Raw genomic sequence first — 14,499 nt, 5'->3', positions numbered from 1 at the left:
GAACACATTTTCTATCACTGTAGAGAAAAGAAAGGAGAAAGAAGTGAAATAAGTATGAAACATTTCTCAAAATCCAAGAGATTCTTGTTGTATGTGCCCTTAAGAACGTGAAGACAGTCGAGCACTGCGTGGCTTGTGATGGTGGTATAGACTTGTTTCTTTGGCCAGGGGCTGTGTCCCCAGAGACCTGAATGACCCCCTAGGACCTGGCAGTTGTTACAGAAATATATTTGGTTACACATAAACATCAAACTATAAAAAGGTGGAAGACTTCTCTATTACAAATACACAAGTTAGCTCTTATCTTTGGGCTTTTATGCTGCATGAGGCCCTCCTGGGCTTTATATATATATATATATATATATATATATATATTTTTTTTTTTTTTTTTTTTTTTTGCGGTACTCGGGCCTCTCACTGTCGTGGCCTCTCCCATTGCAGAGCACAGGCTCCGGACACGCAGGCTCAGCGGCCATGGCTCATGGGCCCAGCCGCTCCACGGCATGTGGGATCTTCCCCCACCGGAGCACGAACCCGTGTCCCCTGCACCGGCAGGCGGACTCTCAACCACTGCGCCACCAGGGAAGCCCTGATGTGGACCATTTTTAAAGCCTTTATTGAATTTGTTACAATATTGCTTTGTTTTATGTTTTGGTTTTTTGGCCCCGAGGCATGTGGGATCTTAGCTCCCCCACCAGGGATCAAACCCCCACCCCCTGCATTGGAAGACGAAGTCTTAATCACTCGGCAGGCAGGGAAGTCCCCCTACTGGCCTTTAAAAACATATTGATGGTATAGAATTTACCCTTTCAAATGAGGAGATCCTTTCATACCAAGTACTTTCCCTGGAACTGTGTACCTTTATTTGATAGTTGAAAACTCTTTTGTTTGTAAGGGGCTTTCCTATTTTTTAGGTGCTTTCCTTGTATTAACTTCTGGCAATTCAGTTTTTCTGCTTAACGATGGAGAATTAGAGGCATAGAGGGATTAAATAATTTCCCCTAGAGAATGTGGGTGAGCCAGACCTGGAAGTGGGGGGTCTAGCTGTAGATAATGTGATTCCCACCTTGGTCTCATTCTCAACCAGGGCATGGGTAGAGTGCGAAAGTAAAAAATAGACAACATAAATGAAATGCTCAGTAAGTGAAAGGGATTAGCAACTACACAGATATTCCCTTTTGGGGCGCCCCAAGATGCAAATATGTATTAAAGTACAACATTTAACATGGTTTTAAAAAAAAAAGAGGATAATGGGGGAATTTTGAAACATGATAGCTATCCATGAACACTTTCTTCATATTCCCCAAGTTACATTTTGGAGCTATTGACAAGAGAGCGTTGCTGTAATTAAGTTCAGGGCTTAAAATATTTTAGAGAAAACTTTACGTGAATTTTATATTATACCTACAGGTGAAAAGAAAAAAGATGTATTCAATCTAAAAGTAATAATGTATCTAGCTTGCCAAACACTCCATTAAGGAGTTCCTCCAGCAAATCTTGAGGGATGGTTTTTTAAAACAATTCCTATCTCATTTTAGCACAAAGTATATTTTACTCACCATTGCATCTCTAATACCCAGCACAGTGCCTGGCATAACTACCCACGTTTCTTCGCATGAATGAACGTAGGGCTCTAGTTAAATTCTGGTCCTAGTGCTCCCCTGAGTAACTTTGTGAATAAGACAAATCATTAATTTCTCTTGACCTCAATTTTGTCCTCTGTGAAAGAGAGGGCTTTAGTAGGATTGATTCCTTAAGGACCCCTGTAGCTTTAAAATTCTGATTCTAAAATCTCAAATGGAAAATGCGTGTTCACATTGTATATGGTGTTTGTTTTTGCTTTCAAAACTTGTGTGCATAATCTCAACAGATCACTTTCTTCCAGCACAGCGGAGAGACAATAAGAATTTATTGTATGGTGGGAAATGAGAAAAATAGCAGCCACTGAAGTCTGACGCAGGTAATTCACTGTGGGGAATAGATGTCACCATGGGCATCGCAGGTATTGTCACCTCAGACACTAGCCAGGCAGTGCATCTTAGGCAGCTCTGCCAAGATCTTCTCCCTGCGCTTTTAGAAGTTTGCGAGAAAAGCTTATAGAAAGTGCTCTTTTCCCCATTTCCCAATAAAGATAATGTAATAGAGCGTCTATGGAATATTAGAAGAGTCTTTTGGCAGAGGACTTGAGGGAAACAAGTAGAGTCTACACATTCTGCTCCTTTATGGAACGAATATCATGTACAGAGAATTTCCTTGTAGAATTCTCTACATAGGCATGACAGGACTATGATTTTAAAGTTAAGGTTTCCAATTTCAGCACCCTCGGGGCATTTCTTCTTGGCATTTTGCCGGTAAGCAGGATATGTGATGCCATTAAGTTAGGCTGTATTAAAAGTCATTTTGGGCTTCCCTGGTGGTGCAGTGGTTGAGAGTCCGCCTGCCGATGCAGGGGTCGCGGGTTCATGCCCCGGTCCGGGAGGATCCCACATGCCGCGGAGCGTCTGGGCCCGTGAGCCATGGCCGCTGAGCCTGCGCGTCCGGAGCCTGTGCTCCGCAACGGGACAGGAGAGGCCGCAACAGTGAGAGGCCCGCGTACCGCAAAAAAAAAAAAAAAAAAAAGTCATTTCATGAAACAATCAACTACTCTTATAGAATACAACGTTGTTTCAGAATAAAACAATGTTTGCCCAAGTAATATTTCACAGAAGAATGTTAGTTTTCTAAAGTATCAGATGTCAATAAAAAAATAGGTAGGTAAGTAGGTAGGTAGATAGGTTAGATTAGATGAGATGAATAGGTTTCATATTTGGGAAATGCTGGGTTAAGCAAACTTAATAGTTTTCTTGGTTGTGGGTCTTCTTAGAGCTTCTAATGTGCCATTGTGCCATGTGGCTCTCTAAGTGGCAGGGGGAGAGATTAGTATATGGGTTTCCCCAAACATGTTCGTTGAAGAAACCCCCTTTTCCCCTCCGAGTATTCTGTGGAACTTTAGCTTCATAGAACACAATTTGAGAAATAATCTATACATGATGACTGTATAGAATTTTTTTCTTTTTGGAATTTTTAGGCAAGGCCAAGGTAATTTTAAAAATTTAAAACTAAATATGATATTAAGAAAAAACAGTATTACTTGTCTACCTAGAATGATTTTTTTTTTTTAACTTACTTTTTAATTAATTACTTTTTGGCTGTGTTGGGTCTTCGTTTCTGTGCGAGGGCTTTCTCTAGTTGCGGCAAGCGGGGGCCACTCTTCATTGCGGTGCGTGGGCCTCTCACTATAGAATGATGTATTTTTTGATTAAAGTTATATTTTATATCATTAGTTTCATTGTCTACCTAGAATGATGTATTCTTTGATTAAAGTTATATTTTATATCATTAGTTTCATTATTCACCTTAGGGTATTTTTTTATTATGTCCCACATTGATATGCTGTGGCTTTATAAATATTAATTTATCCTAGGATTTAAATAACCAAATTTGATAAATTGAGCTGTATAGTCTTAGAATTACCTCAATTGACATTAAAGGATTAGTTTTGAGAAATATATTTTAAATTATATAACATATACCACATTATAAATATTGTTATAATTTATTTTTCCAAACATTTCCAAGCATGTATTACACATTGTGAAATATACAAGTAACTAGTGGATTTGTAAAAATTGACACAGTGGGCAGAATTGAAAAAGGGTAATTATTATTTTTTGAAACAATGTTTCTAGAATTCTTAAATGATATATCAGCTTATGTTAACTGCAGCTTCTCATGTTTAATGATGTTTACAATTAAAATAATACAATAGCAATATAAGAGTAACAGTCATAATTAACTCAGAATAGATTCTTTGAAGTGGTTCAAAGGGTTTTTCATAATAAATTACTAGCCTTTAATCAGTTAATATAAAGTATTTTTTTTTAGACTGGAGAAGTACATGTATGTCTCATAAAAAATTTAATTTAGGTTAATGAAATGAGTTTGAATGATCCAGATTCACCATACCAAATCCGGGATATGTCTGACATTCCAGTGAAAGCTTTATTTAGATGGAGTTGAGGAATCTTTGAGATAATAGGCTTTGCACTCTGCTATCTTGAGTGTTACAGCTGAGTGGTTCACCCAGAATCTTTAAGTCTTTTTCAAACGATTTTATGAATGAATTGAATTCATGAAATATTAATAAGTTGTCTCTTTTGGATTTCTTAACCAGTTTAGAGAATGTTGACTTTAAACGTTCTCAAAATTGAATTTTGCCTGTTAAAATATTATTTCCGCTTATGAGGCTAGCTCTGGCCGGCCTCAATGACGCTGCTCCATCCACTCACACCCGCTGTGATAAGGAGGATGAAGTGTGAGCTAAATAGGGAGGAGGCCTGGGCACGGTCATTTTTGCCAGAACACAGAAACGCCAAGACCTCAAGGTGCCGTAGTATAGAAAAAGGTGCTGCACTAGTGAATTTAAAAAAAAAAAAAAAAATATATATATATATACACACACACACACACACACACACACACACACATATAGAAAGAGTAGAAATGAGGGTCCCTGTATTTGAGGATGTAAAAGATGAAACTGAAGAAGAAAAAACAGGGGAAGAAGAAAATGAAGAAGACAAGGTGGGTGAGAAGGCATTGCTGAAGAACGGTATTTGTTCCTCAAGGTCGATGATTAGAAAAATGTTCCCTTTTCTTTTTTTTTTTTTTTTTCTGGACAGGTGTTCTTTAAGCCTGTTATTGAAGACCTGAGCATGGAATTGGCCAGAAAATGCACCGAACTCATTAGTGATGTAAGTGGCTTAAGTAATTTTTGCCTGATTTTGCATTGCACGTGTGGCACTATAATGTCATAGAATCAGAGAGCTGAGGGGAAAACCTTGAAATCATTTATTTAAAACACTGTGATTTTCCAGATCATGGAAATAAGTCCAGATATTTTAGGTGATTTTCCCAAGGTCTCCCAGACAGAGAATTTCTGTGGGGACAGGTCTCCGTGCTGTTAAGCCAGAATCTTGTCCCTTCTTGAATTTCAGTGTCACTCTGTCATGAAATCATAAAGCATCGAATTTCAGAACATACTCCATTGAGAACCCAAAGCTTTTTTACGATTTGTATAATGATGTAATTTGTTTTGAGAGGATCTCTATCTAAATGAATGATTTTTAGCATTTTGGGGAACTTTTTTGGAATCTGATGAATTCAGTCGTTTTCCAAACCAGAATCATGCATATACCTGCATATAACACTTATTAACAATTTAGGATTCATGGATTACTGAACTGTGTGTTGAGAGCCCTGAACTATATGATGATGATGGATATTAGTGAAAGGAGCATTTTCGTTGTGACTTTTTTCGTTAACTGGGATCGGTTTATGTTATATTTCAAGGGAATCCTAGAATTATGGCATTAATTCATATGTATATATCTCTATATTTATCTGTCTACCTGTCTGTCTATAGTAAATATGTAAACTAGAATTACAGAAGCACAGGGAAATGTGTTCTTCACTCGGGATGAGAGCTTAAATGATCCTCATTGGAACAGTTGTAGGAAAGTCGCCGGTCCACAGGAAAGATGGCTCGTGAAGCGGGAACGGGTGCCTGTCTTATTTAGAGAGGGGAGCAGAGAACTGGTTGTTTCTGTTGTTGTTAAGCAAAGTGATCAGAATATTTCACAAACATTTGTTTGTGGAGGAAGTCAATCCTGGGCCTTACGGTCATGTGCCGGTCTGTTCTCCAAAGTCAACCTGCCTGAGTCAGTTTCACAGTAACTCTGGGCAGGCTGGCTGGGCTCAGTTCCTCAAGGGCAGCATTTCTAATAGTAAGATTAAGAAATCGTAACACATCTGAAGTGTTTAGTAAATTGTCTGGAACATTGTGAGTACTCAAGAGATGCTAGCTGTTATTAACTACTGCCTCTGTAAATTAATTTTGTATCTGTCCAATCACATTTTATATATGATTCTGTATTCCCTTCTGGTTAGTCAGAAAGAGCCAGAGGATGGTGGGAATCAGACCCCTTCCTGTATACTTGACATGCAATGTAACCAAATTTTAAATTGAGTATTTCTTTGTGCCATTGCTTAATAATAGTCACAAGCTAATGTATGTAAAAGTTCTTTGTAAACTCTAATAATAATGAAATGATGATGACAACAACGATAATAATATCAGCAACAGTTAAGATTTATTGAGTACTACGTGCCAGGCATTGCAACTTGTGAGATAGATTCTCTTGTTTTCCCATTTTAGAGGTGAAGAAGAGAAGGCTCAGAGAGGTTAAGTAACCTCTTTGGGTCACACAGTTAAGCAGTGGGGAGTAGGACCTGAACACAAAGTCCTCTCTCTTAGCCAGTTTGCCATGTTATCTCTCACTGTAGCTTTCATGCAGTTTACCTTAGCTTTATCGTTATGTATTACACAAATATTAGTGATAGTAATGCAACCATTTAAAACCTTAAGTTCCATAACTCTGGAGATAGTACCTCTTCTGGTGTTGTTATGTTTTGTTTGAAGTGTATTTGTGGCTGAGCTAAATTATATAAACCATTAAACTAAAGTGGCAACTTTAGTTAGTAGGTGATTTTGTTGGAGTTGTTTTGGATAAGAGCATCTCTCAGTGACTTTAGTCTTGTGGGGAGGGGCGATGGCCTTTACTGTTTTGCCAAAGCGAAAGCCACGTTATTCCACTCTCATGCAGGTGACATCAAATGCGTGGGAGTAATTTCTGTTTAGTATAGGTTTATATTGCAAGGCAGAATGCCTGTACTACTTAAATATTTAGATCATATTGCTGTGGTCTCGTTTATATCTGTGTACATGTTTACATTTTATTTCCAAAGAGAATTCCATACTTATTAAGATACTGGTTTAATTTTTGGAATTTTTATATCTCCCAATGAACAGTCTGAACAATGACTTTGTTTCTAAAAAAATGAAGAGTTTGTACAGTCATTTGAAAATTAGATTTTAATTTACCCTTTCTGGAAGGGCTTCAGGTATTGGACTAAATCAAATTTCTGGTTTTTTACAAGTGTGGTTAAATAATATTATCAAGTAATAACTTGCTCATTCACTCTTGGTGTCATCAATGTTTTTATACGGAGCCGATGAACTTAGATTTGAAGTTCTTTTCTCTGTTGTGTTGTCTGCATGTCTAGATGGTTGTCTAAAATGTATATTTGAAATTGCATCAATACGGAGCTGAAAACAAATATAAAAAAGGACGAATTGAGTTAGATTGGAGTTCCAGTCAAGACTTCATTACGTCTCTGATAGCGCCCATCTGTTCGTGCTCACATTTAATTTAGTCCACCCGTCCTTGCCCAGGTCTCAATCTTAAAGACAAAGCTTCGAGGACTTTAGTTTTGTTTTATAATCCTTTATATCCCAGGGGGGAATCCATGTGTTTACCTGGGCCTGTTTGTTTGTTTGAAGGCAGTCTGTTCCCAGCCTGTCACCGAGTGAATTTGGTGTTTTGTTGGCCTGTATTTGTAGAGTCCTACATCTTGAAGCTTTAAGAAGCAGACTCACATTTTCTTGATCAAATCACACAGCTAGTGAGCCACTGACCTGGAATTTGGAACAAGGTCTGTCTGATTCCCAAGCCTTGGCCACCACGATGTCCTTTCTCTGCTGCTGTGTGCCAGGCACTCCACGTGCAATATTGTATTTCAGGCCACAGCAAGCTAGTGCCCTAGGTCCTATGAGCCTCAGTTCAGAGGTGGTGAAACCCAACGTTGAGTAGCTTGTCTACGGCCACCTGGCTACTCAGGGGTGGGGACAAGATCCAGGTTTAGGTCTGGCCTGGCTGGTAGCCACCCACCACTCTGCTCCATTTTTCAAACGAGGAGGGTAGTTTTACGGGTTTCTCTTCATGGAGCAGTTTCTCTACATCCCCTTCATTATCATTCTAATCATCCCTCTTTGGACCTCTTTTAGCTTTCATGTGTCTTTATCGGGATATAATAACCAGAACTGTGCACAGAGGTCCAGATGTGGGTGGCTGTGATTATGAGTGGGGAAGGATGATGTTTCTGCCCCTGTGTGATGATATTTAGTGTTTCTTGGACTTAGGGCTGCAGGAAGCTGTCAGATCAGCCTCAGTAAGGGCATCATCCTCAGCCATTTTCAGTGCTAGTTCTTGACTTGTAGCTGATCACGTAGGGCCCATCCTCTTTTAATAGTCTGAATGATTTGTCCCTTGCTAGTGATGTAATCTGTAGTTTTCCGCCCTCTCGCAGGGCCCTTTGAGAGCTTCCGCAGTTCATCTCTTTCAGTTTACCATTTCCCTCTCCATGAGAGCGTGGGGTCATCCGCAGACCTGCAGACTCCGCTGTATCATGCCCCTGCCAGATAATTTATTAAAATGTTAAATAAGAATGGCCTGGCGGTAAGTCCTGGGAGGGCTGCACTGTTTAGAATTCTCCACAGAAAGAAATGTCTGTGTTTCAGATCAGGTGGCTTCATTTTGGGGATCAATATGAGGAATTTTTCAAAACAAATTTTTTGGGCCTCACCTAGTTTCCGCTTTGCACGTGCTCTGCCCATGTTGTGGGGTTCCCTCTGCATAACTCACTTCCCAGTCTTGAAAGACCCCTGGTCCTCCGAGGCAGCCTCTTTTATTTTTCTGTTAACCGTATAATGCTTTTTATTTCCCCAGATATCCTTTCTCTGTTATTTTGTCCTGTTACTCAGCTATCTAATCAGTTCTTTGAATACATCAAACCTACTGACTACATTAAACAGTCAGAATCACGGATCTGGGAGCCTTTTGTAGGGTGGTCATAAGAAACAGCGGGTTAAAAGGGACCCTTTATATGTTTCTTGTAAATTAGGATAAAGAGTCTCTGCAGAGAAAATCATTCCACATCTGCATGAAGTCTCCGATTCAGTGTTTTGATTCAGACCTTTTTTAGGGTGTTCGTTTGCGTGGCAGCAGAAAGAACATTTTCCAGGCAAGTGAACATTGTTTGTTGTGGGTAAACCCTTCCAGTGCTGAAAACATGGAATGCCGTGATTACCCCTCCAGAGAAAGCTCCGACGGTGTTAGGAAACCTGAGAGAGCAGCCTTGCCTCCGAGCGCCCCAGTTAACACACAGGGCAGGAGCCACAGTTCTGTCTTCTGGGGTTCACTGCATTTAGCCAGCGTGGCTCCATTTGTGAAAAGCCTTCCTAGCTCCTTTTGGTTAAGAATGCTTCTAAAAGGAAATGTCCTCTAACATTTCTACATCTGTCATCTACTGTCAGCCATTAGCTGATCTCATAGTAAGTAAAAGAAACTAGGCTCGGAGGAGGAAGCTCACTCAACTAATTTAACTCTAACTGTAGTTGAGACATGGTGGGATTAATGGGTGAGGTTAAAGCAGAAAGTAAATATTTAGGGCATCTTATTGATCATTAAGTCATCAACTTTGGATTGTGTGTTGGTTGTGAGTGCAGACGGCTGCATGTAACAGGAAGATCCTAGCACAGAGGCTTAACAGATGTCTATTTTTTTCACATATGAATCCTGGAGGTAGGGGCTTCAGTCTTGGTGCAGTGGATGTTATCAGTCTCTCAGGTGCCTTTCCTTCTGCTCTGCCATCATTGGTATGATGGCTTATTGTCTTATGATGGCATCATTGCGGCTGTTTCCCTGTGGTTGGGGAAGACAAAAGGCGGAAGAGCCAGGGGTCAAAGGGCCATGTCAGCAAGTCTCTCCCTTTATACCAGCTACACCAGTAATGATGCTGGGAAGTCTTCCAAGAATGTCTCATGGCCAGAGCTAGGCACTTGTCCTCCCCGGCCAATCACTGGCCAAGGGGAATGAGAAAACCATACCTAGTTCAGAGCAGTTTGTCCTCTGGGGCTGGGGTAGGGGCATGTCTACTTTCATAAATACATTTGAGTTCTATTGTTAGCAAAGAAAGGGATTGGATATGCAATCTATCCAATAGGTGGGACCATGGTTGTATTAGGAATTGACTGTCTACTCAGTGATTTTTATTTTACCTAAGATTTAGTATCAGTCATCGATGCAGTACCCTTTCATCCATTTTTTCCTATTCTCCTGGTATAGGAAGGCTACTAATATGTAGTATTCTTTATATAAAAATTTAAGATCATTTGCTTGTTGTCACTCATATTGTAAATTTCATTAGAAATACGAGTGACAATAAGCATATAGTACGTGTGTGTGTGTGTGTATCTTTTAAATAAAAACCAGAGAAAGGAATGGAGAGCACACTTAAGACTGAACTATTTGCCTGCATAGTAAAGGAAGTAAATACTTCACCCTTATCCCGAGCGCCTGTCCTGAACATTCTGCTCAGGTCAGAGCTTATCAGGGGGCCTGTAGCCATAGCACATACCTCTGCGCTGCAGTGAAGCATGTGCATGGGAGAGGGAAGAGATGGTGGCGAAAGATAAAAATAATGAGCCAGACTTAAGCCTAATGATAGCTTATGTTCTCTCACACTTAATTATATAACGGAGATACCTTTTTTTTTTTTCTCCTTATGATCAAAATAGCCTACTATTTATCATACTGCCATTAACGGTTTAATTACTAGTGACTGAGGAGGGTGATTTGCAGAGACCTAAAATTATGGCTAATCTCTGAGAAGGAAAAAAAAGCAATTTAGTGCTCAGATAAGATAAATATGTTCTAATGTTGATTTCATGAATAAAGCAAATGTTTAATGTGGTCAGCATCTAATATCTGAGTCATAGCCGTGAGATACTGCATTTTAAAAGAATGTTACTTAGTATGTTCGTGTCTGGTTATACCTCAGGTCAAATAATGCCCCTCAAATCAGGTTTGAATATGGTAAAATCTCTATGTCATGTTAAAGTGTAACATCAGTATTAGTCATGATCTTTAAGAACCAGGTAGTGTATACAATTAAACTTCACTTTTAGGCTGTAATTAGGGAGACCATGTAATTTTTTTTTTTAATTTTTATATTTTTTAATTTAATTTTTATTTTATTTATTTTTATGTATTTATTTTTTTGGCTGCGCTGGGCCTTCACTGCAGCGCGCGGACTCTTCGTTGCGGGCTCAGTAGTTGCAGCCTGTGGGCTTAGTTGTCCCGAGGCATGTGGGATCTTAGTTTCCCTACCAGTGATCGAACCCACGTCCCCTGCATTGGAAGGCAGGTTCTTAACCACTGGACCACCAGGGAGGTCCCGGGAGACCATGTAATTTATCATCTGAACTAAGACATTTTTTTGGCCTAAGTATTTATAGTCTTGGGTAGATAAACATGACTTTATTACAGGGTGATACAACTTTTAGCAACTTACCTTCATCCTCTCAACTAGTCGTAAGATTTGCCTGCTCGGTTTTTAGATTGGATGGCTCTTAGTGTGACAGTGGGATTATCTTGGGTCCCTCTTTTTGGTTCATGTGTCCGTGTGGGATCTTCCCCCAGATTAATTCTGGCCTCTCCCCGGGGGGAAAGGAGTGACTCCTTTCACTAGCGAGTTGGAGAGAAGAAATGAGCGTTGCCCAGCTCCTCTGCCTGCCACAGGGGGCACTCTGCAGTGATCTCCACCAGGTGGCAGGCTTTCTGGGTGGGTTCTATGCTTGGGGGTGGGGAGGAGGTTGGGGAGGCCTGTGGGTGCTCATAAATTGGGTAAGTTTGATTTGAGCATAAGTAATTAGTAACAGGAAGCCCATTGTGGCCACAATTTAGGCCTCTTCCTCTAAGCCAGCATGTCTAGCTAATGATGCTAGAAGTATGCTCCATTTGTTTAATTTCTGCCTCTTCTCAATTGGTTACATCTGTCCTGGTGACGCCTTGTTTTAAACCTAGAGGTAGGCAGCTATGTTTCTGTTTGACCGTAGGCTTACCTGTTAGGGTCTGTGGCTTAAAAGTAACAATAAACTAGGACAGTGTATGAGTGAAATGGAGAACGTTTAATAATCATGCTGAACAAGCTGGGCAAACAGGACCCACAGTTACTGTGGGTCCAATACACATGATCCTTGTTTTGGTTTGTTTGTTTGGTTGGTTGGTTGGTTTTTTTTGTTTGTTTTTTTGCGGTACGCGGGCCTCTCACTGCTGTGGCCTCTCCCGTTGCAGAGCACAGGCTCCGGACGCGCAGGCTCAGCGGCCATGGCTCACGGGCCCAGCCGCTCCGTGGCATGTGGGATCTTCCCGGACCGGGGCACGAACCCGTGTGCCCTGCGTCGGCAGGCGGACTCCCAACCACTGCGCCACCGGGGAAGCCCCTGGTTGTTTTTTTTTTTACTTTATTTTTTTATTAATTTTTATTGGAGTATAGCTGCTTTACAGTGTTTTGTTAGTTTCTGCTGTACAGCAAAGTGACTCAGTTGTACGTATACATATATCCCCTCTTTCTTGAATTTCCTTCCCATTTAGGTCACCACAGCATTGAGTAGAGTTCCCTGTGCTATACGGTAGGTTCTCATTAGCCATTGCACATGATCCTTGGTGATAACTAGACCCTGGCTTATGTAAAGAGCAGCCTTTTCCCGCCTTCGCCTCATCACCTTTGCTGTTCTGGGCTGGATATCAGTTTATTTGATTTGGCCTGCTTTGAGCATCCTTCCACGTTGGAGTATTTACTTCAGAAAACAGATTTTCTCAAGTTAATTCTTCTGTTCAAAAAAGGAGCATTAAAATTGTTTTTCTTTCTCTCCTTATATAAAATATTCTTTTAGATCCATTATAAAGAAGAGTATAAAAAGTCTAAAGACAAGTGTACATTTGTGACTGACACGCCTATGCTAAAACATGTAAAACGTATTGGCGCTTTTATTTCTGAGGTAAGGTATCAAAACGTGCAAAATGGCTTTCATTTTCTTTTTCTATTTATGTAAGTAAAAGTCTGTGCATGAAAGTTAGACAATAATATTTTCGATAACACCACTGAATGTTGGTAATATCTGTATATTACATAATTCTGTGCACTATGTCAATTAACTCATGTAAACTGATAAGTTTTATTATTTATGGTTGATGTATTTTATTATATGCCTATTTTGACTCTAACCCTTTCTTATGTATCTAAAATTACGCTTAAAAAGGGATATTTTTATTCAATAGAAAATATTGGCAAGTTCCATTATTTTATTTCTTAACAGACTTTATTAGATATAAATGATTCAATATAATTTTGAAAATAAGTGAAACCAACAGATTCCATAAAATGTGGTATCTTTGGTAAGTATCTTTAAATCAGTTTGAACTATTTTTGAGTAGGATCAGTTCAACAGAGATACCTGTTATGAAACCATAGAGTGAGAAATACACTACATTCATTTTCCAGCTGAAATATCATAGAGTCTTTTTCTGAGAGCATTTAGAACTGCAACTTATGTTGTCTTATAAAGCACAATGTTAACGGTAATTTCTGTGATGAGGCACTGCTGGTTTCTGTGAATATATCATTTCAAAGAGATAAACTTGAAAGGAAGATGATTAGATAGTGTTGTAAATGACTGACCTCTAGTGTTTCGTAAGTTATGTTGGAAAAAGATCAATATGATATTCTCGGGATTATTTCTGTCAACGTGAAAACATTTTGAAGAAAATTGGTAAATTTTAAGTACCCAAATCCAAAGAGTTATGGGAACGCAAGGCTTAACGCAGGCTATATGCTCAATAAATCAGCACTCAAATCTAGCTCCAAGTGGGAGTAACAGCAGGGACCTGTGGACAGAGTGGGGAAAACCACGGTTTTGTTTATTTGTGTCAGCTATTAGTTCTCCTGCACAGAGAAAAGGAAAAGGGCAATCTGTTATGTTCCTTTGAACTTAATGTTCCCAAGAGTAAATAGTGAATGAGTGTCTCTCTTTACGAGTAACGATTGAGATCACTTAGAGACAGTGCAGATTGCACGTGGGAAGGTGCACAAACAGCAAAAAAGCACCCCCTGCACCCCGCCATTGTGGTGGAAGGAGTTAAGAGGACTTGAATAAAGGAATGTTGTCCTTTGCATTCAGGTTCTAGACTGTAAATTCTAATGACTTGTGTTTTCTGGAACAATTTAAATGTCTCATTGTTCTCATGTTTCTTTGCTGATCAAACATGAAATTGTCAATACACACAAATAGATTTACTTTGAGAAATGTGCATGGGTTTAAAGAGAAAAATAGTCATTATTACTTTTTACCAAATTTATTTAAGGTTTTTAATTTGAGGTATAATTGACATTTAACATTTTATTAGTTTCAGGTGCACAGTGTACATGCTTCGATACTTGTATGCCTTGTGAAAGGATAACCACGATTGTCTGGTTACCACCTGTCACCACACAGAGTCACACATCTTATTTCTTTTTTTTCCCTTGTGATGAGAACTTTTAAGATCTACTCTCCTAGCAACTTTCAAATGTGCAGTACATTGTTATTAACTATAGTCACCATGCTGGACCTTATGTCCCCATGTATTTATTTTATGACTGGAACTTTGTACCTCTTAACTCCTTTCACCCATTTCCCCCATCGCTCAACCCCCCCTCTCCCAGTCGTTATTTTCTTGC

The 14,499-nt window shown here is 39.5% G+C and overlaps 1 protein-coding gene across 4 annotated transcripts in view; it reads left to right on the top strand.

The window, feature by feature from the left end:
• Positions 1–14,499, top strand: part of NEBL (nebulette) — a gene marked incomplete at its 5' end in the record, with an annotated part of 331,363 nt that overhangs the window by 222,082 nt on the left and 94,782 nt on the right. For 2 of the 4 annotated variants that reach the window (XM_082854896.1, XM_082854895.1), the window contains 3 exons: positions 4,543–4,623; positions 4,722–4,793; positions 12,677–12,781. The exons of the other annotated variants lie outside the window; for them this stretch is intronic. In XM_082854896.1, the coding sequence (XP_082711022.1) occupies positions 4,543–4,623; positions 4,722–4,793; positions 12,677–12,781 (258 nt within the window). Of the gene's footprint in view, positions 1–4,542; positions 4,624–4,721; positions 4,794–12,676; positions 12,782–14,499 lie in introns of those variants that run through there. 4 annotated transcript variants of the gene reach the window in all.

Source organism: Leucopleurus acutus, assembly GCF_964270905.1.
Source record: "Leucopleurus acutus genome assembly, chromosome: 1".
Lineage (NCBI taxonomy): Eukaryota > Metazoa > Chordata > Mammalia > Artiodactyla > Delphinidae > Leucopleurus > Leucopleurus acutus.
This window is presented reverse-complemented; position numbering and strand designations above follow the sequence as displayed.